At 47.6% G+C, this 23,709-nt stretch overlaps 1 protein-coding gene across 1 annotated transcript in view; it reads left to right on the top strand.

Annotated features, from left to right (window-relative positions):
* LOC130377544 (tumor suppressor candidate 3-like) overlaps nucleotides 1–22,252 on the top strand; it is a 150,844-nt gene extending 128,592 nt beyond the window's left edge. Inside the window, 4 exon segments of the mRNA XM_056584704.1 lie at nucleotides 5,354–5,417; nucleotides 6,548–6,622; nucleotides 21,139–21,229; nucleotides 22,059–22,252. Coding sequence (XP_056440679.1) covers nucleotides 5,354–5,417; nucleotides 6,548–6,622; nucleotides 21,139–21,229; nucleotides 22,059–22,074 — 246 coding nt within the window. The 3' untranslated portion in view covers nucleotides 22,075–22,252.
* Nucleotides 22,253–23,709: the final 1,457 nt, after the last annotated feature.

Raw genomic sequence — 23,709 nt, forward strand, 5'->3', positions numbered from 1 at the left:
TGTGTCAGTCAAAGAGGAGCGCTGATTTCAAAGGGCCGTTAGAAAACACACTAAACACTGTGTTTATAGAGAAGCACAGTTCACATCGGATACCTGCACACACATACATACAGACACAACAATGTTCAGTGTTCTATTAACACAAGTAAGCTGCTCTTACTCAAAACCAAGCCACAAACAAACACACACACACACACACAAGCCACACACAGACACACACACGCACACACAAGCGTCACACACACACACATACAAGGTACACACACACACACACACACACAAGCCTACCTGCCGCGTGAATTCAATACTGTCAACATCACAGCTGTTTACCTTCCCCCCAGCGCCAACACAAAGGAGGCACTCTCCATTCTGTACAAGTCTGTGAGTACACTACAAAACACACACCCGGACTCGGTCTGCGTAATCGCTGGCGATTTTAATCAGGCCAAATTGAAAACAGTAATGCCACACTATCACAAGTGTGTGAACTTTGCAACAAGGGGAGAGAACACACTTGACCAGGTCTACATCAACTATCAGACAGGCCTTCAGAGCTGTTCCCCACCCCCACCTGGGTTCATCAGACCATCTCTCTGTTATGCTAATCCCAGCCTACAGACCTCTGTTGACGAGAAGCAAGCCAACTGTGAGACAGATCAGGGCCTGGCCAGAGGGCTCCACAGCAGCTCCACAGGACTGTTTTGAATGCACAGACTGGTCGGTTTTCAGGGAGGCGGCCACCACCAACCAGGACGTCAACCTCACCGAATACACAGACTCTGTTACTGGATACATAACAAAATGCATGGAAGATGTAACCGTCACCAAGGACATTACAGTGAGAGCAAACGAAAAACCCTGGTTCACCAGGGAGGTACGTGAGCTCCTGAGGGCACGCAACATTGCTTTCAAGTCTGGGGACAAGGAGGCCCTCAAGTCTGCCAGGGCCAACTTGCACCGGGGCGTGAGAGCAGCCAAGCGTGCATATGGACAAAAAATAAACTCATACTTCACTGACACAAAGGACCCAAGACGCCTGTGGCAAGGCATCCAGTCAGTCATAGACTACAAACCATCCCCCCCACTGTGTGAGGACAACACAGACTTCCTCAACTCACTCAACACCTTCTTCAGCCGGTTTGAAGAAAATAACACCACAACACCCAAAAAAGCCTGGCTCATCTGGAGAATAAAAACAGTCACGCGCGGATGCTGTTCATAGACTTCAGCTCTGCGTTCAACACCGTCATCCCCCAACATCTGGTGGACAAGCTGAGTAAAAATAGGCATCAGCACTTCACTGTGCAACTGGCTGCTGGACTTTCTTACTAACAGACCGCAGACAGTCAGAGTCGGAAGCAACTCCTCAGCGACCACCATCATAAACACGGGGGTGCCGCAAGGATGTGTGCTATCCCCCCTGCTGTTCACGCTGATGACCCACGACTGCTGTGCCAAATTTGAAACGAATCACATCATCAAATTTGCAGATGACACAACAGTGGTGGGCCTCATCAAAGACAATGATGACTCAGCATACAGAGAGGAGGTACAGCTACTCATCAACTGGTGTGAGAGGAACAATCTGCTTCTCAACGTCAACAAAACAAAAGAAATTACTGTAGACTTCAGGAAGGAACAACCACATCCCACTCATCATCAACGGCAGTGCAGTAGAGTCTGTGAAAAGCACAAAGTTCCTGGGAGTGCACATCACGAATGACCTCTCATGGACTACCAACACCACCGCGCTGGTCAAGAAGGCGCAGACACGACTCTACTTCCTGAGAAGGATGAGAAGAGCTGACCTCCCCACTTCTGCCCTCACCACCTTCTTCAGAGGTGCTATTGAGAGCATCCTGACCAGCAACGTCTCTGTCTGGCATGGCAGCTGTCTAGCTGCAGACAAGAAGGCACTGCAGAGGGTGGTGAGGACAGCAGAAAAGATCATCAGGTCACCCCTACCAGCCATTCAGAAACTGTACACTTCACACTGTTCCAAGCGGGCAATGAACATCATCAAAGACACAACTCATCCAGCACACAGTCTGTTCTCCCTTCTACCATCAGGGAAGCGGTACCGCAGCCTGCGGTCCCGCACAAGCAGACTGAGTAACAGCTTCTTTCCACAAGCCATCAGACTCATCAACACACTGAAGAAAACCACATGAACTTCACCATGTCACTGGCACTTACTGTTGCACTTACTTACTGTTGCACCTTGTGACCACTGATTGTACTTCTGCTGCTGTGTGTGTGTGTGTGTGTGTGTGTGTGTGTGTGTGTGTGTGTGTGTGTGTGTGTGTGTGTGTGTGTGTGTGTGTGTGTGTGTGTGTGTGTGTGTGTGTGTGTGTGTGTGTGTGTGTGAGAGTTTATTGTCAATGTCTTATTTAAATGTTTTTTTTAACTACACATTGGAGTCTGGCCAAACGCAATTTCAAACTTCTGTGCTAACCCTGTTACATAGATTTTTTGACAATAAAGTACACTTGAACTTGAACACTTGAACTTGAACAAGCCATCCATTCACACGCACAAACATGCAATTATTGACAAATTCACATATACTTTGGACATCCAGTGAGGAACCAGATCTGTGAACTGAGTATTAAACATATGTGGTGTTTAACATATGTAACCAGTCAAATTACATCTCTTTACATGCGAAGAAGGGGGTTATCCCTTGGTTATTAAGAGTTGTTTGCTACACAGAAAGGTCTTTCCATGTGTTTCCATGAGCGTTTTGTAAAGTGCTTGTTAAGGTGCGGTAGGATCAAGAGTTCATGTGGGGGCCTTCTGTGGCCCCTGTCGTCTCCGCGAGAAGCACTGGTAGAAGGTCTGTTCTGCCTCAGCAGGCGCTGGTCTAGGAACCAGGCCATGTGATTTCAGATGTTCCTCTCATTTCTGACTCATCAATGCATCTCTTCTCGCCTGTCAATCTCCCACACACAGTGATGGCATCTCAGTGGCGTCAGGCGGGGAAATGCAAAGATAATTATTCATAAAACATTGAATGTTGGTCCCTTTCTCTCTCTCTCTCTACTTTCCTCCTTCAGGTCATCCTTCAGTTGTATCTCACCACATTCACACATCCAGGCCCAGACACTAGTCAGGAAACAGCCTTCTGAGATCCAAGTTTATTCAGACAAATAAAGAATACAGAATCAAATCTAAATATGTCAAGTCAATACACATTGTACATCTCTAAGAAACTTAGAAATATTAGAAATAGATTAAGGATATACAAATACTACCAAGCTACATAGTAATAGTTACACTCAAATATATATCTATTCCTAGAGTAAATACAGAAATCTAAACCGCATGCTTCACGGGCTGGGCTGCTCCACAGCACACAGTACCTAAACTACATCATTGCTACACAACATACTAGGATATTGAAATAACGTGTGCCTACAAACTTTAGCACTACTGAACTCTCCTTCCTGGCTGGAAAACGCCATCACATAATTCAACAAACCAGACGGGGCGCCAAACCAACGATCACATGAGGAGCAGAACACTCTCAGTCACTTAGTGGGTGAATGCCAAATGTGTGCATCATAGTGCACTTATGAACGGAGTCCCTCTCATGTCAATCAGATTCATTTCAAGTGGTCAGCCCTGGAACCAGGGATTCTTCATGCTAGTGGTCTGTTGTATGTTAAAGGTGTTTGTCTGCGTGTGCGTGTGCGTGTGCCTGTGCGTGCGCGCCTCTGTCTGCATTCATACACGTTGGTGCACATCAGTCCTGACGTGTTGGAGCCTGCAGCAGACGGCTAAATCATTACGTGCGTCGCAACCCTCAAGCACAAGCCGCCTGCCTCTGAAGGCGGAGGAACGCAACGCCGCCTGACAGCATTCATATCCATAGTTTCACCCCCGCAATTAAATATTGACGCTCCGCCAGTGTGTGTCTGTCAGAGGCCCAGACAGCCTCCTGCCAGGCGCCTCACACCGCCGTGAGCCCGCCTCGGAATAGCAAAGAGAGCCAGCAGGAGAGACGCCAGGGGTGTCCATGTAGTCTGAGGCCTGAGGGTCTGCATCACTACGACAACAACACATGCTCAAGAGCAACATAACAACACAACAACCTCCCATCTCCGGTCTTTATCCTAAGCCTTCTTCGGTCTTTATCCTCCCGCTCTCCGGCCTTTACCATCCCGCTCTCCGGCCTTTATCCTCTGCTCTCCGGCCTTTATCCTCAGCTCTCTATGGCCTTTATCCTCCTGCTCTCCGGCCTTTATGCTCAGCTCTCTCCGGCCTTTATGCTCAGCTCTCTCCGGCCTTTATGCTCAGCTCTCTCCGGCCTTTATGCTCCCGCTCTCCAGCCTTTATACTCTGCTCTCCGGCCTTTATCATCCGCTCTCCGGCCTTTATCCTCCACTCTCTCCTGCCTTTATCCTCCGTCTCCGGCCTTTATCCTCCGCTCTCCGGCCTTTATTCACCCTCTCCGGCCTTTATCCTCCGCTCTCCAGCCTTTATTACCCCTCCCGGGCTTTATTCTCCGCTCTCCAGCCTTTATTACCCCTCCCGGGCTTTATTCTCCGCTCTCCGGTCTTTATCCTCAGCTCTCTCCGGCCTTTTACTCAGCTCTCTCCGGCCTTTATCCTCCTGCTCTCCAGCATTTATGCTCCCGCTCTCCGACCTTTATCCTCCGCTCTCCGACCTTTATCCTCCGCTCTCCGGCCTTTATCCTCAGCTCTCTCCGGCCTTTATCCTCAGCTCTCCGGCCTTTATCCTCAGCTCTCTCCGGCCTTTATCCTCCGCTCTCCGGCCTTTATCCTCAGCTCTCTCCGGCCTTTATCCTCAGCTCTCTCCGGCCTTTACCTTCAGCCCTAAAACAATATGCAAATATTTGTATTTCAATGCTAGTTCACGAGAACAGATAGAATAGAGACAGAATATGCACGCGGTAGAGTATGTTGAATTTGAACACGCATGCTTGGTTGTGTTGAGTTTGTGTGTGTGTGGGGTTATGCTCTAGGGTTAGGATGACCTGCTGCCCACTCAATGAAACTCGATCCACCGTGCCTGCCCACACATGTGCCTTCTCTCTGACTCACAACACACACACATGCACGTGCACAGACAGGCACACAAACACACACAGGAGCCCATTGAGGGTAGCACACAGACAGAATTGGTACGTGTCTTCTGCAGAACGGAGATAGTATTTAGAGGAGCCACTCTGTTTACCTGATGCTTCCTGCCGTCATGTAAGGATGACTTCCTTCCTGTTTTTGCGAAAAGTGTCAATTCACATTCCTATGCTAATGCTGCGGTCAGCCTTTGTGTTTGGATTGAATGTAGACCAACATTTTCTTAATAAATCTCTCTCTCTCTCTTTCAGAGTTACATCCACGGCAGCAGTCAGGCCCAGTTTGTGGCTGAGTCCCACATCATTCTGTTGCTGAGTATCCTTCTGTGTGTGTGTGTCAGTGTGTGTGTGATTGTGCATGTAATATGTGTCAATTGACCCAAATCACTTAACCATTGTTTATTGTCCAACAGATAGTTTTCACTGAGAACTAATTTCATGTTCAATTCAAACCATTTGCAAATGTCTGTCTGAAGTGCTGGGTATGATTTGATTTACATTTAATACAATAACAATATCCCAGCAGGCTCATTCTGCTTCGCTTCAAAAGCATTGGAATTGTAAAATGTTCCTCATACGTGTATAAACACACACACACACACACACACACACACACACACACACACACACACACACACACACACACACACACACACACACATCACCTGCTTATGTACATTTGCAAGTGCAGACATCAACACAGGCTGACACACGTGAAAATGAGGCGTTACACAAACACACTGACGGATGCAGGTGAACACAAACGCAAAATCATCAATGTGCAAACACCCCTGTCCGTCGCTGTCGTGTCTGGTCGCTGCCAGAGAGGCCTTTCATATTTGAACCTTGTTTTAATGATCATAAAGTAGCGTTAAATGCGGCAAACAGCGAACAGCGAACAACTTCACTAAGGTCAAGTCTTTGTGATTTTATCTTTTAATTACTTCTTCTAGATATCTTGTTTTAATTAGGTATTCAATAAAAATTCACGATAAACGAAGCTTAGAGCAATATCAACGGTGAAGAGACCAGCCACAGTTACAAACCTGTCGCGCTTTTAGAGAATGTTTGGCCTCTTTTCTTTTACTGGTCAACTAGTTGTTCACAAACCTTCCAGCTACCCGTCAGGGGAAGGAGGGGTAAGTAGCATGTGAAGCTGCTTATCTGGGGTCAGTTCTAGTGGAACTCCACCGGATCACGTGGTCAAGTCAGCATAGAATCACATCCATTCCTCCCCCACTCATTGGCTCCGGTAATAAAGACCTGATTGAGCTTTACATCAGGCCATGGAACTAGCTACCTCTACCTTTTGTAAGTGTGTGTGTGTGCGTGCGTGCATGTGTGTGTGTGTGTGTGTGTGTATGTGTGCGCCTGCAGTAACAGCTGGTCTCCACGAGACAGCCTGCAAGTCCAGCATGTGTTGTTCCCTTGACAACTGTATCCCAGATGCAGCCATCACCATGGGGATGGTGCTGTTGAACGAGGCGGCTACCTCCAAAGGAGATGTGGGCAAGAGAAGGAGTAAGTTTCTCTTTCTCTCTTTATTCACTGCAGGCATTTAACCAATCACTCATTGCTAAGGTGACTTAGGCTTCAAAGGCTTTCAAATAAACGCAAAATAGCTGACGCAAACTGTGCAGGGGCAAGAGACAGAGCCCAACGTGGAATAAGAATAAATACCGTTCTGCCAAACACCCATATTCTGTGGGAAATTCCATGAATTGATCAACCCCCCCTCGCATGGATGGCTCCCACCAGAAAGGAGAGCAGTGCTGTGTGAGGCCAGTGGATCTCTTCAGGTTCACTCCTACCTCCTATTCTGATAGACGATTCCTGGAGATGCCTGAGAAGCTGGGGGGGAGGGGGCACATTTTATTATGGCTTGTGCAAACGGAAACACACTACCATTCCACACCGTCGTGACCTGTGTCCGCACAGCTGTCCATCGGCCCGTGGACGTGAGGTCACGCTTCAGGAGGACCATCTCGCTGGCCTCTCCAGGTAGTGCTGCTCGCACCATTCACTGAAGAAGGCTTTGTTCTACGAAACCGAGTCAAGGTGTTCAGCGGCACCCTTCTGAGGCTGTCGGATGTGGTGTGTGCATGGAGAGACACATTCATCATTACCATGTCATCAGCCCTGGCCATTTCCTTTTGACGGGAGGACGTTCCGAGGCAGAGCACTCTCGCCCTTTAGCGTGGATATAAGGGCTTGTTCATCAGGTCCGTAACTGTTGATTAAACACAAGGAGCCTGTTTGAATCCAGCCTGCTTCACGTGTGTGGTGAACTGAAGCAGCTCCTCCCTGCGTCTTCATTTAAACCCTGCAACACGCGCACAGTTCAGGCAGGGCAAACACTTGAAGGCAGTGTAAAGATGAACACACACGGCCCATGCGCAGGGTTCCACGCACACACACACACACACGTACACATCCTTACCGGGAAATGGACACACACGTGAAGGCACACACTGAAGTATTCTGTTTCTCCCACGCAGTCTCTTAGAGATGTTCTAAAAGCCATAATTAAAAGATAATGACGCGCACACAGGCCCTTCGCACACGCAAACAAACAGACACACACACACCACTTCACACACACACACACACACACAAACACACACACACACACACACACACACACACACACACACACACACACACCACTCCATACACACACTACCTCACACATGCACACACCTGTAAGTATCAGTAAAAACTTAGGCATATAATTATCCCCCCACCACTACACCTCCACCAAACAACCTCCATTACACCACCACCACAACCACTACACCTCCAACTCCCCCACTACCACTACACCTCTAGCACTAACACCTCCAGCTCCACCACAACCACTACACCTCTAGCACTAACACCTCCAGCTCCACCACTCACACCTGCAAACTTGTCGCTTTTCGGCGACAATTTTCTTGGTCAATTGGGTCAATTGGGTCATCCACTTGAATCGCGTAGAATCTGAGAGTTTTTTAGGTGTGTGTGGGGGGGGGGGGTGCGGGGAAGGCTGTCCTTAATATGAAACCTTATTGCATAATTGTTATAATTCACATTTCTCTGGGACAATCGGAATCTCAGCACTGGCTTCAGAATCTTGAAGCACACAGCGCCAACTGAGCTTGCCTTTGGATTTGAAGTAGGGGTGTAGGCCTACGGAATAGAAAGTACACCAGTGGGAATTTGCGCTATGGTATGGATTTTGACGTTACCGTGAGACCGGTGTGACCGGTAGACAATGTTGTGTGTAACGCGTAACAAAGTAAGTAATGCGTTAATACAGTAACCTAACTACTTTTTCATGTAAAAAGTGAAGTTACGCGCAACTACTGAAAATATAGTAACAAAACATACCGGTAGTTCCTTTTTCAATTCGGTACCACATTACTTTTCCCAGGGACAGATTGACAGCGATACTGCCTTCTCAGGCAGTATGCTATTGCGCAAGCACGCAGGCGTGCAGCAAGGGCTCCTGCGTGCTTGTGCAATAGTCCCTTCACGAGCTCTCATTCCACAACGTACGAGACAGACGCTGGTAGGCAAGGCAAGGCAAGGCAACTTTATTTATATAGCACTTTTCATACACAAGGCAGACTCAAAGTGCTTCACATATAAACATTGTCATACAATAAAATAAAATAATAGGTAATAAAATAAGTAAAAGAAAAACACAGCAAAAAAAAATAGAGAGTTAAAAAGGCATTTTAGTATTAAAATAGAAAATAAAGGCAAAGTTATTTAGCAGAAAGCTTTAGCAAACATAAAAGTCTTCAGTCTTGTTTTAAAGGTGCTCAGAGTTGGGGCAAGTCTTAAATCCTCTGGGATTTTATTCCAGCTATTTGTTGCGTAGCAACTAAATCCTGCTTTCCCATGTTTTGTGTTTACTCTGGGGATAATTAACAGATTGGTCTCAGAGCTACTTAGTGGTCTAAAAGGCTGATGTAGTGGAAGCATATCAGTTAAATATTTTGGGCCTAAACCATGTAGGGATTTATAGGCAAGCAACATGATTTTAAAATCAATTCTCTGACTTACAGGAAGCCAATGTAACGATTTCAGAATTGGTGTAATATGATCAAATTTTTTGGTCTTTGTTAGAACTCTAGCAGCAGCATTCTGAACAAGCTGAAGCTTCCTCAGAGTTTGTTTTGGGAGACCTGTAAGGAGACCATTGCAGTAATCAAGCTTACTAGTGATAAAGGCATGTACAAGTTTTTGTAAGTCTTCGGTGGACATGGGCCCTCTAAGTCTTGCTACATTTTTGAGGTGATAATATGCCGATTTTGTAACTGATTTGACTGTCAAAATGTAAATCTGAATCCATGATAACCCCTAGATTTCTGGCTTTGATTGAGGTTTTCAGGGACAGAGAGTGAAGGTGTTGGGTTACTTTAAGCCTTTCCGTTTTAGAACCAAATACAATTATCTCTGTTTTGTCCTCATTTAGTTGAAGGAAATTTCGGCACATCCATTCCTTCACTTGCTCAATGCACTGGCACAGCAGATCTATGGGCCGATAGTCATTTGGTGATAGCGATACATAGATTTGCGTGTCATCAGCATAGCAATGATGGTCAATATTGTTATTTTGCATGATTTGCCCTAGTGGGAGCATGTAGATGTTGAATAAAGAGGGTCCTAAGATCGAACCTTGTGGGACTCCACATGTCACGTTGGTTGATTCTGATACAAAGTCGCCAATGGAAACAAAGTAGTTCCTATTTTGTAGGTAAGACCTGAACCAATTTAAGACAGTGCCTGAAAGCCCCACCCAGTTTTCTAACCTTTCCAGAAGTAATGTATGGTCTACAGTGTCGAATGGTAGCGCAAATCTGTCTCTGCAATCAGACATTGCTTCCGCAGGGATTTTGAAAGCAAGTCCTTACAACAAAATGCCAGTGGTGGAACGAGATGACAAACGCCGTCACTGTTTAACTGTCTAAGGACATGGTTCCCTTTCACCATGTCGATAGAAAGGGCTTTAAAGAGATGGTCAAAACACTCGATCCCAGGTACGCGTTACATGCCCGCACACCCTTCAGCCAAATTGAGATGCCAAAACTATACGGCAAGGTCCGCAAGCAAGTGGAGAAACAAATCCATGCTATTAAACATTAGTGTTTTTCAGAGATGGAAGTAACTTGAGAAAATATTTAAAAAAATATTATGCGGTTTTGCTGCCTTTCCAGTATTTTACCCCTTCAGAGGTATTTATATCGAAATTAGAAGATAAAATAAACATACTGTGATATAATACCGTTACCGTCTATGCCTCAAATCATACCGTGATACACATTTTAGTCCATACCGTATGGCCCTAATTTGAAGGAACTATCTTGTGTTAAATTCGAGGTAAGACAAGTATTTTGGAGCAAGAACAACAGCTATTTGTTTGCTTGATTCAACTAACGTTAGCTACCGCTTTTTTGATGTGATATAATTTGCAATAATATTGTATTTTTAGGACAGAGTCAACGCCGAGTACTGCACGAACGTAGACCTTGCATAAAGTTAGTAAATTCTAACAACATAGGGCTATTTAGATAAATAATCTGGTAAGGGTGTTGTCCTAGGCTAATACACCAACAGCAAATTTCTGTATAATAAAAGGCTACATTTTGCATTGAAGTCTGTCATTAGAAATCGTTCCATTGTATTGTGTTCTACAACCTCCGTAATGAATTTTCACGCTAAATCCCGTCCAGGGTAGCTCAGAATTCGAGTAGCCGTATACTTCGAAAAAGCGATCAGTCCTTGGACCGATGATTCCCCCCCCCCCCCCCCCCCCCCCCGACACTGACACTGTCACCTTTTTTACTCTCTACTCCACCACGACATCACCACCTCCACCACTACACCTCCACCACTACACCTCCTCCACCACCTCCACCACTACACCTCCACCACAACCATTACACCTCCACCACAACAACTACACCTCCACCACAACCACTACACCTCTAGCACTAACAACTCCACCTCCACCACAACCACTACATCACCACCTCCACCACTACACCTCCACTGCTACACCTCCACCACAACCACTACACCTCCACCAACACCACTACACCACCACCACTACACCTCTAGCACTAACACCACCACCTCCACCACCACTACTACACCTCTACCACCACCACTACACCTCCACCACCACTACACCTCTGGCAATAACACCTCTACACCCACCACTACACCTCCACTACTAACCCCTCCACCACAAAGCCTCCACCACCAACGCTACACCTCTAATTCTAAATCTCCACCAACACCACTACACCCCCACTACTAAGGTCTCCGCCACAACACCTCCAGCACCACCACTACACCTCCGTTACTGAATCTCCACCACATCCACCTCCACCGCTAACACCACCTCCACCAATTCACCAGCTCCACCACCATCACTATACCTGCACTACTTACACCAGCTCCAACACTAACACCACCACCATCACTACACCTCCACCACTAACACCACCTCCACCACTATCACTACACCTCCAGCAATAACACCACCACCTCCATAACTATCTCCACTACACCTCCACCACAAAACCTCCACCTTCAACATCAGCAACTACTAAACCCTGTGGTCTCTCTTCACCTCCCTCTCAGTACCCCACTGTGTCATGTGGTCTCTTTTCTCTGTCCTCTCTCTCCTCTGAGTCCTCTCCTCTCTGTCCTCTCTCTCGACTCTCTCCTCTCTGTCCTCTCTCTCTCCTCTCTGTCCTCTATCTCATCTCTGTCCTCTTCTTCCTCCTCTCCCTCCTCTTCCTCCTCGCCCTCCTCTCTGTCCCCTCTCTCCTCTCCTCTCTCTCCTCACCCTTCCTCTGTCCTGTCCTCTCCGTCCTGTCCTCTCCGTCCTGTCCTGTCCTCTCCGTCCTGTTCTGCCCTCTCCGTCCTGCTTTGTCCTCTCTGTGCAGCTGTGTCTGTCGTCCCATTAGGAGAGGCCAATCATGCAGATGTACTCTGACTGCAGCAGGAGGGAGGGGCAGAGTGTTAAGATATGTGACGTCTCTCTCCTGTTCGGTCTGCTTTTCTTTTTTCTTTCATTAACCTTGCTGCTTATAGGGGCATCTTCTAGTGAACCTTATTACCTAGCAGAGGTGGCGAATGCTAGTATTCCATCACTCACAACAATATAAAGCCTGCACACATACACACACAGTTCTATTCAACACACACACACACACACACACACACACACACACACACACACACCTGAAGATTTTTTTTAGCAGGGCACCTTGTCACACTTTTCACTCAAAATGTAAGAACAAAGTCTAATTTCCATGTCTTTTTTCAGTAGAGACTTTAAAGCATTTAAATAGTGATTGTACACATGTGACACCTTGCCCCAATATCAGGTGAGTTGTCACACAATGTGGGGTAGGGTGTCACACTGTTTTCAGCAAATAAAACAAGAATCTCTCTCTCACTTTCACTCTCACTCTCTGTTACGGCTCAAGACGGGGTGAACCCAAACGCACGGCACAAATGACGACAGGACGAGGTTCAGGAATGGCGACTCGAACGAGAATAACGAGAGTATCTAGAAAGGGCTAGAGAGGTCGGACGATAACTTAACCAGGTAAGTATAGCTGACGATCTGGCGACGAATGGTTGAATGACTGGGGAAGATATACAGGTGGGCGTGATTGGTGATGATGGTCAGGTGCGGGTGATCACCGTGGCTGGGTTGGGGAGTTCAGCAGGCCACGCCCCCGTACATGAAACAGAACATGACAAAGACAGACAAGACTAACAGAGAAAACTAGTGGCAGCTAGGATCCGGTGGGAGAGACCGTGACAGTACCCCCCCCTCTACGAACGCCACCTGGCGGACGTCTGGCAGTAGGATGCGCTTTATGGAAATCCGAAATCAATGTATCATCCATGATCATATTCCGTGACACCCATTGCCGGTGTTCTGGTCCGTAACCCTCCCAGTCCACCACGCCCCCTAGGACGTACGTCCAGCAACTGCCGGACCGTCCACGCCGGGTGATTGTCAATGATGCACGGTGAAGGTGGCGCAGGCGTAGCGACCGCCAGAGGACTGGAGGAGACAGGCTTGATCAATGACACATGAAACGTGGGGTGAACCCGAAGAGAGGGAGGGAGCCGGAGACGTACAGCACAAGGGTTTATGATGGCCTCGATTTCAAAAGGTCCAATGAACCGGGGCGCGAGTTTCCGAGAGGCTACCTTCAACTGGAGATCCTTAGTTGAGAGCCAGACCTTCTGGCCGGGGACGTAATGAGGTGCCGGTGTCCGGTGGTGATTGGCCTGTCGCTGGGAGCGGGTGGAAGCCCGAAGCAGCGCAGCCCGAGCCTTGTTCCATGTTTGTTGGCAGCGTAGGATGTGGGACCGAACTGAAGGAACAGCAATCTCTGCCTCCTGCGAGGGAAACAGCGGGGGCTGTTAGCCCAGGGAGCAGAGAAAGGGAGACATTCCGGTAGGGTCATTTCTGTGTGTGTTGTGTGCGTACTCAACCCAAGGAAGATGAAGGCTCCATGAAGCGGGATTGGCGGCTGTGACGGGATTGGCGGCTGAGGCCGCCGCGGCCTCCGAGGTCCATCTGAAGGTCACCTTGACGGAGGTCAGCGCTGTGAGGGGCGCGGCGATGCGGCTGAAGTTCCTAATGAACCTTCTGTAGAAGTTTGCAAACCCCAGAAAGCGTTGGAGCTGCTTGCGATTGGTGGGAGTAGGCCAATCAGCTACAGCAGTTACCTTCCCTGGATCCATCTCCAGCCTCCCCTGGCCGATAATGAATCCCAGGAAGGTCACCGATGGCACATGGAATTCGCATTTCTCCGCCTTGACAAATAGTCGATTCTCCAAGAGATGCTGCAGTACTTGACGGACATGCAGCTTGTGTTCTGCGAGGGACCGGGAGAAAATCAGGATATCATCAATGTACACGAACACAAACTGATGGAGCATGTCTCTCAATACGTCATTGACCAGGGCCTGAAATACTGCAGGGGCATTTGTAAGTCCAAAAAGCATCACCAGGTACTCGAAATGAACTAATGGGGTAGTGAAGCCTTGGTCCCTGCGGACCAAGTGGTAGGCGTTACGGAGGTCCAGCTTGGTAAAAAACTGTAGCTCCCCGCAGAGGAACAGAGGCAGAGTCTATGAGGGGCAACGAGTACTTGTTCTTAATCGTAATGTCGTTGAGTCCCCTATAATCAATGCAGGGGCGAAGGGACTTGTCCTTCTTGGAAACAAAAAAAAACCCTGCTCCTACCGGTGAAGATGAGGGACGAATAATCCCCGCGGCAAGAGAGTCCCGGATATACCCCTCCATGGCCTCTCGTTCTGGAAGTGAGAGGTTAAACAGGCGGCTGCTAGGGAGTGGGGAACCAGGAAGTCCAGGGTAGTCCAGGGGCACCAACGTGAGGTCCGGGGACTCCGGGACCGTCGGTGGAACGACTGCCGTAGGTGCTGAGGTGGAGCGTAAACAGTTCAATAGGCAATGGGTACTCCAAGCAGTGATCTTACCAGAGGCCCACTCCAAACTGGGGTTATGAAGACGAAGCCAGGGATGGCCCAGGACCAAAGGAGTCTGGGGTGAGTCAATGAGGTGAAACGAAATCTTTTCCTGATGGTTACCGGAAAGCAGCAAGGACATGGGAGCGGTCTTATGCTCAATCCTGTCCAGGTGCAATCCGTTGAGCGCACTCACCTCCATAGACACGTTGAGTGGGATAACGTCTACTCCCAGCTGTCGAGCCACCTTTTGGTCCAAAAAACTCTCGTCTGCTCCGGAATCGACGAGGGCGGAGAGGGGCAAGGAGCGGTTCTGCCACGACAGAGTGGCCTTGAGCAGAGTACGGGAGTTAGAATAATTAGGGACACAACTCGATCGATAAACTCCCATCACGACCGAGACGGACCGTTTCCCGGGCGCCGGGGACAGTGAAGGGTTATATGGCCCGTCCTTCCACAATACATGCAAGCGCCCGTCCGTCGCCGCTGGTCGCGTTCCTCTAAGGTTAGGTGAACGCGCCCCAGCTGCATGGGCTCTGGCTCGGGAAGGCTCGGAGGTTCACGAAAGGCCTCGGTAATCCGCGGCGGAGGTCTCACTGTCGTGTGCTGGGAAGGAAAAGATGACGGGGTCCGGACGACACTTTCCCTCCTTCGCTCCCGAATGCGGTTGTCCAATTGCATGGCGAGAGTAATGAGTGCCTCTAAGTCGGACGGCTCGTCCCACAACGCGATCTCATCCCGTAGATGATCAGCAAGGGAGCGCTGAAAAACGTCTCTCAGAGCGTCGTCACGCCAGCCGCTCTCTGCTGCGTAGATACGGAAATCAATCACAAGCTCTGCCACGCTGCGACTGCCCTGGCGTAAATCCAAAAGTCTCTGTGCAGCCTCTCGCCCCCGAACTGGATGATCGAACATCCGTCGCAGCACCGTAGTAAAAGCTAAATAGTTCGAGGCCTTGGGACCCCCGCGGTCCATCTCAGCCGAAGCCCAGGTAAGCGCCACCCCCCGAAGGCAGGCGACGAGGTAGGCGACGCGGGAGGTCTCGGTGGCGTAGGTGAGGTGCTGCTGCTGGAAAACTCCTCCTACCTGGAGAAGAAATCCATGACAGGCTCCTGGATCGCCCCCATATGGTGCCGGGGTTGGGACGTAGGGCTCCCGACGTACGATAGGGGCCGTAGCGGGGGGATCCACGGACGAACCAGGGGAATGGATCGAGAGTGTCAGCCGGGACTCGAGGGACGACATTGCCGGAGCAAACCGGGCTAGGCTTGCGGAAGCCTCCTTCAGGTTCCGGGAATGTTCTACCCCGAGGCCGTCTTGGCGGCGTACCTCCTGGGTTAAATTCGCTAAGCGAGCGGCCAAGGGATTGGCTGCGTCATTTGTGTCGGCTGAGTCCATCTTTTGGCCAGATCGTACTGTTACGGCTCAAGACGGGGTGAACCCAAACGCACGGCACAAATGACGAGGACGAGGTTGGTAGCAATTAAACAGTTTATTGCTACACAGAGCAGAGGAGAATGTTCGTGGCGATCCGGAGTTGGTGGGTCGGGTAGATTGCCGGACAGATAGTCACCCTCGACGGTTCGGAGGAACTGGTATTCCGGCAGGAGAGGGGAGTCGAGTGGTGGACGTGACAACGATGACTGAGGAGGGAAACAACAGGATCCGGTGGGAGAGACCGTGACACTCTCACTCTCTCACACACACACACACACACACACACACACACACACACACACACACACACACACACACACACACACACACACACACACACACACACACACACACACACATTTGTTGCGCACATAATTTCATTATACATTTGTCACACCTACAAAATAGTGTAAAATTGTCTTTAAAGATCCCATGCCATTCTATTGTATGATGCTTTAATATTGGTATTAGTGGGCCACAAACACAGTATTCAAAGACGTCCCCGAAATTCAGCCGTGGTGCAGAGTTACAGTCACTCCGAAACAGTCGCACATTGAGCTTCCCCCAAACGCGCTGTTTCGGTGGGCGTGTCAAGGCAGGTCAAGGAGGGGGGGTGGGGGTGTGGCCCTGAGCAGCTTGTAGCCACTACCATGCGCTCTGTATACGGTGGGCGTGTCAAGGCAGGTCAAGGAGGGGGGTGGGGGTGTGGCCCTGAGCAGCTTGTAGCCACTGACAGTACCATGCGCTCTGTTTACGGTGGATGTATCGCAATGGCTCGTAGAAACCCATATTATACATAGATATCTATATCATATAATATATAATATTATCACCTGGCCCTGAGCAGCTTGTAGCCACGGTACCATGCGCTCTGTTTACGGTGGATGTATCGCAATGGCTCTTAGAAACCCATATTATACATAGATATCTATATCATATAATATATAATATATATTATCACGGCCAAAAGCTGTGTGAGCCTCCAGACGATAGGTTATTATGAATCTCAAACGACCGCGTCTACTTCAGATTGATGTGGAAGAACCAGAGTCCTTTGTGATTCATTATATCGTCTGGACGCGCACACAGCTTTTGGCCATGATGTATTATTTGATATAGATATCTATGTATTATATGATATTATTTAGATATAGAGCAGAGCTCCAGGTCTGTAACGCAAGTGTTGTACACTTCCTTGTTATTTGGATAACCGTTCTGCTGTTGGTGTTATGGCATAACACGTCGGACTCTCGTCTCTGGTATTTCTACAACGAGACTCGTAGTGGGGGTTATCTCAGCCATGGTTGAGAATGAATTGGGGGAAAGGAACTTTGGCTTTGACTCCCTGAAGTAGGCTACATGAACCACGACATGGAGGAGAAAGGGATTGTTGGCCGCGAATGTATCCCGCTTGAGCCCTGCTTCCCGCCGCCTCGGCAGCGGTCAGCGCTAATCACCGCATCCTGAAGCCGAGGCGGTGGTCCATAGGCAGCGAGACTCCGGCGGGAGACGACCGCGGTCAACAATCCCTTTCTCCTCCATGTCGTGGTTCATGACTTCAGGGAGTCAAAGCCAAAGTTCCTTTCCCCCAATTCATTCTCAACCATGGCTGAGATAACCCCCACTACGGGTCTAGTTGTAGAAATACCAGAGACGAGAGTCCGAAGTGCTATGCGCCATCACACCAACAGCAGAACGGTTATCCAAATAACAAGGAAGTGTACAACACTTGCGTTACAGTCCTAGAGCTCTATATCTAAATAATATCATATAATACATAGATATCTATATCAAATAATACATATTATCACGGCCAAAAGCTGTGTGCACGTCCAGACGATATAATGAATCACAAAGGACTTCGTCGGGTTCTCCGACGTCTCTGGTTCTTCCACTTCCACATCAATCTGTAGTAGACAGAACCGCGCGCTGCCTGCTGCCTGCTGCCGGCGCAAGGCACCACCGCCCGGCTGCCCGCTGCCGGGCGGTGGTGCTTCGCGGCGGTGGTGCCTCGCGCCGCGGCAACCGGCGGCAGGCAGCATGTCGCAGTTCATGTACTTCGATGTCTCTGCCATTGCATTCAAAATTCTGTAACTAGCCTGTTACTACGAACTAAGCAACTACCATACACGTATTAGCATTTAGCACTAGCTCAATCACGACTCCTTCAGAATTCTTGTGGGTGGTTACGAACCAACCAAGTGGGCAGGGCCATGAATAATAGTTTGACAACACTACGTCACAGTGTCACCTTATCCAGATCGGCTCATTTCTTCTGCCTTTTTCCTTTCATTGCCTATTGCATTCAGCAGACAAACTGCATAGATTTCAAACTTACCACAGCTCACAAACTTATTCAGACCTATGTTATTTAACAAACAACAGGAAAAATGTGATTTTAATGGCATGGGCTCTTTAAGTTCCTTGACTTTCTAAGATTATCTATCACACATACACAGGGGAGTTGAAGACATCAACTGTTTTGTCTGTGCAACAGTTTTCTTCATAATCCTGATTAGTAATAGCATTCCTCTGCGACACTTTAATGGAACACCGTACTCCTGAGGGATCCACACACACACGCACGCACGCACACACAGGAATGCACACATTACAAGCCCATTACAGGTATAGAGGTGTGTTCAGGCGTCTGCACACACAGCATGCATTATTAATCAGTCCCTCCAAGATTTCGCCTAACCCTAAAATGCCTGATGTTGCGTGAGCTTTTCCAAAAAGTTTCATGCGATTCCAGTGCGAGAGGAAGTTAAAGTTTTCCTGATATTAAATATGAACTTATTACTGCAATTTTCCCAGAGTAATTTGTTAAATATTAAGTTATTACTGAAAAAAACATTAATTAAAAGAACAGAAACACTGAGAAAAGGTCCTATGAATAATTGATTCTGGATTCTTTCTGCGCTGGCAATTGACTTGGATGTCATAGTGATCTGCCTCGTCGTCTGACGTACTGCCTGCAGTTCTGCAGTTCTGTAGTTATGTTTTGCGGTGGCAGAATGCTTATCACTGGAAGATTTCACTTATGTTCCACCACAATAGCTGCGTTTCCATCTAAAAAGTGATGCGAATCTTTGGACAGTTCGCAAAAAAGTAATTTGAATTAGGTGCGTTTCCATCAAGTGCTTGGAGCGGGTAAATACCCTAGTTCTCCCTGGAGGTGGCGCTGTAGGCAAAAAAATTATGCCGATACGTGGCTGTAATAAATGGTAGAAGTAGAAAAGCTGTATCGTTGTTTGAGAGCTTTCCACATACTCCTCAACACATTCCAGGGCTTGTTGTATCCTTTTTGTAACATCATCTCTCTTAGGTCCTGATAAATAGTGGAAATACGTTGTTGTTTTCCATCTAAAATAGCTGTTAGGTTATTTTCTTGGATGAGAGCAAGGAATAGTTTAATCTCTTCGTCGGTCCACACGTATCTAGTATTTACATTGGCCATCTGTTCGATGTACGTAATTAAAGGATATATTTAAAGGATATACAAATGGTTAGAAATAGATACGTCGTTTCTCGAACACGTATCGTTGTTTGAGAGCACAATAGGGTGTTGACGTTACACGTTGATGTCGGCAGGGTTGCTATGGGCGGTCGTTATGCGGAAAAATTGCTTTTAACCAAATTATGTTGGTTAAAATTGCGACACCGCTCTGAATTTGCAGTGATTGGTTGATGGTGCGTTGAAGTTGCAAATCGCAACATTGCGAAATCCTGGAGGGTCTGATTATTAGATCCAGACCAGATCCATGTGTGAATCATATTGTATGTTCAATTAAATTCAATTCAATTTTATTTGTATAGCCCTTAATCACCATTACAGTCTTAAAGGGCTAACAGGCCAAATATTTATAACACTTTACCCAAGCCCCCACAAAGGCAAGAAAAAACTCCCTTAAATCAGCATGGAAGAAATCTTGAGAAGAAACGCATAGTAGGGGATCCCTTCTTCCAGGGATGATCAGGAGTGCAATGAGTGCCATAATTGTTATGCCACCAATATGTCATATATACCCATCATATATACAGCCCATCATATATACCAGATGGGCTTGTGAGGGAAGGATGCAGTGATAGCAAGAAGAATGGATGTACTAGAAGGACAGATAATCAGATGGATGGATGGATATATCAGGTGGACAGATAGCAGATGGATGGATAGTTGTTCTAGATGGACTGACGAATGGATGGATGGATGTACTAGATGGACAGATAAACGGATGGATGGATGTACTAGATGGACAGACAGACGGATAGATGGAGGTACTAGATTGACAGATAGACAGTTGGATGGATGGCTGTACTAGATGGACAAACAGACGGATGGATAGACAGATGGATGGATGGATGGCTGTACTAGATGGACAGACAGACGGATCGATGTACTAGATTGACAGACTGATGGACGGATGTACTAGATAGACAGATGGATGACTAGAATGGATAAATACAAACTCACACACACACAAACACACAGGGATACATTCCGCACTGTTCAAGCAGATCAGTGGCACATCTACTCCACCTGGCGGTTGAGCTGACGGCCAATGGGGCTCAGCCCTCAGATCATTAGCATGCTAATTGAAGACTGCTACTGTTTAAACAGAAATTCTCCTTTTCTCCTCAATATTTTCTACCCAGATATACCCAGACTGTGTGTTTTGCTCCCAATGAATTGTAGAGCGTACTTTAGTTGGACACTGCGTGTCATTAAGGCAGCCATAGGCCTCCATATTTATCCCTTAATATTGATGTTTGACTTCACCTCTCTGTCCAAATTTGTCCGTCATCTTTTCTCCTAACATTCATTTCATTTCAAATAAGATGTTTCATGCCTGCATCTGAGTAGGCCTGTTGTAGGGCATAGTGTATATAGCTATATTTATTTGACACCACTCCTAACTTATGTTTTTGTGTGTGTGTGTATGTGTGTGTGTGCGCGTATGCGTATGTGCGTGCGCGTATGTGTGTGTGTGTGAGTGCTTGCGTGTGTATTTGTGTGTGTGTGTGTGCGGTTGTGTGTGTGGGTGTGTGCTTCTGTGTGTGCGTGTGTGTGTGTGTTCCTACAGTCATCTGTCTGGTGGGGCTGGGCCTGGTGGTGTTCTTCTTCAGCTTCCTCCTCTCCATCTTCAGGTCCAAGTACCATGGATACCCTTACAGGTAACCATGGCAACACCACTGTACCGCAGGGCTCTCACAGGCTGTACATGGTTCACACTCTGCTGTTCACAATATTAAATCAATACGCACCACTTAGGCAATACCATGGACCGCCCCAAAAACCATCCATCAGTGCACACTAAATAATATAAATTATCTGCTATAGTATTGGCCCACAGCGTAAACTGCTGTGGTTTTGGCTTGATTCCATATTACTGATTGACTCTGCTCACCGGTTAAACAAGTGTTGCAGTGAAATTGTCCACACAACGATTTGTTTTAGTTAAACTGTTAGTCGTTTAACTCGCTGTTTCAGCTCCACTTTGAACACTGAAAAGGAGTTTTGGCCCCAGAGTTCCAGGGACGAGGGGGACCTGGTATCCCCATGGTTACGGCTCGTGGCAGCGCTGGGAAAGTTTTCAAGCTAGCACCGTGATGAGCCTAATAATGATTGATGTTGTGTATGAACTTATCACACCGTAGCATTACGGTGAGGGTCCGAGAAGCTTACCTCTGGGACAAAGCAAATGCTGCTGCTCAGACGAAGCTCAACGCACACACACACACACACACACATCTTGTTGGTTGGAGGGGGTCAATCCTTTTTTTCGTTTTTATTGTATGTGACAGCGACAAAATGACAGAGGTTGCTATGCTTGCGTTGCTATTAACTTCTATTTTTTGCATATGTTTTTCTTTTACTTACATATTATTTTATTTAATTGTATGACAATGTTTATATGTGAAGCACTTTGGGTCTGCCTTGTGTATGAAAAGTGCTATATAAATAAAGTTGCTCTCTCTCTCTCTCTCTCTCTCTCTCTTTCAGCTTCCTCATTAAGTGAGAGAAGAAAGCGTGGAGGGGAGGAGGAACTTGAAGAGGAGGAAGCACATTTCTGTTGTGTAGACTGCATAGTGTTTTCATCAACTGTTGCTGTCATGTCCAAACTCCGAACTGAAACTGAAATAAATTATTCTGTCTGTTTACACTGAGTAAAGAAGCGCCTTGTCTCCTACTTCCAATGTTCTTGATAACGTAACGATCTCCAAAGTATGGCTACGTCTAGCGCTCTGAATAGTGTTTATGCAGTGTGTGAATGTGTCTTTATGATGCCCTTAACATAAATGCAAACCAAACGATTCTTCCCGGTTGAAGGACCTGGATAGCGGGCTACTGATTACATCTGAGCAGCTTGAATGCAGCAGAGATACCATGTTGGGCTGTGTTTACAGACTGCTCTGTCTGCTGTTCGTCACTGCTGATACAGGCTTGTTGGTCAGGGAGACCACCCCGCGCAAAGCTGGAGGAAAAGGAGAAGCTATGTCATCCAATAGCTAGAGGTGTGGCCTGTAATAGCAAGGGGTGTGGCCTTGAATAACTAGGGGTGGGGTCCCTAATAGCTAAGGGTTTGGTCTGTAATAGCTAGGGGTGTGGTCTGTCATAGATAGGGGTGTAATCTGTTATAGCTTTGGGTATGTTCTATAATAGATAGGGGTTTGGTCTGTAATAGATATGGATGGGGCCCTGTAATAGCAAGGGCTGTTGTCGGTTTAAGAACCATTTGAAATGCTTATTTTTTAAAAACGGATCCTATTTTAAGTAAATAGGATCCGTTTTTAAATAGGTGCAGAAACCTTGCGTTAATGCAGTGGGATCTCAGGACGCCGTGACTCCTCACCGGTTCTTCTCCTCTCCCCTCCTCCTTCATGTAATGGATCCACTGACTGGCTGAGCAGCCGCTCAAACTCAGTATAGAAGGGTGGGCCTGAGTACATGTAATCCAGCGATCATGTTTCCTGATGGGACTGATGTTACAGCCGAGCACGGCCGAGCGGGCCGCAGTGGGCTCAGCGGGATCCCCCTCCATGGGTATCACTGTAGCTGCTAAATCTGATGTTTAGATGAAGCCATGAGAGAACCCCTGATGGGGAACAGCAGCCCCCGGGCACAGGTCCGGACCGGGCTGAGAAACGCTCTGGAGAAAGTTCAAACACATTCATGGACATGCATCAACTAAGGATGAATGTTTAATGAAAAGAGCCAACCCCTAGTTTAATGGTAAGAGCCGACCGCTTGTTTAAGGAAAGAGATTAGCCCTAGTTTAAGTAAAGAGCTGAGTCCTAGTTTAAGGAAAGAGCTTAGAACCGGCCTCAAGGTGCCTCTAGGAACCCAGAGACCCCTCAGAACCTCCTTAGAACCGGTCTCAAGGTGCCTCAAGGTACTTCCCAGATGATGTCATGGTCTACGACAGCGGGGAGAAGCCAAGTGTCCAAAGATGATTGATGTTGTCTTTAGGGTGGAAACCTATAGGTCAAAGCTTATAAGAGTGTGATGAAGACCCAATGATAAACTGCGTCCTCTCTAGAGGGGTCTGTCCGTTCTGGGCTCCTGTAAAACCTGTGGGTGTGCAACATTGTCTCAATGGAGGAAGACCCTCCCTATGGAGTTATGAGGTCCTCTTTCTAGGGAACAGTCTAAC

This window comes from Gadus chalcogrammus, chromosome 3 (genome assembly GCF_026213295.1).
Source record: "Gadus chalcogrammus isolate NIFS_2021 chromosome 3, NIFS_Gcha_1.0, whole genome shotgun sequence".
In the NCBI taxonomy this organism is placed as follows: Eukaryota; Metazoa; Chordata; class Actinopteri; order Gadiformes; family Gadidae; genus Gadus; species Gadus chalcogrammus.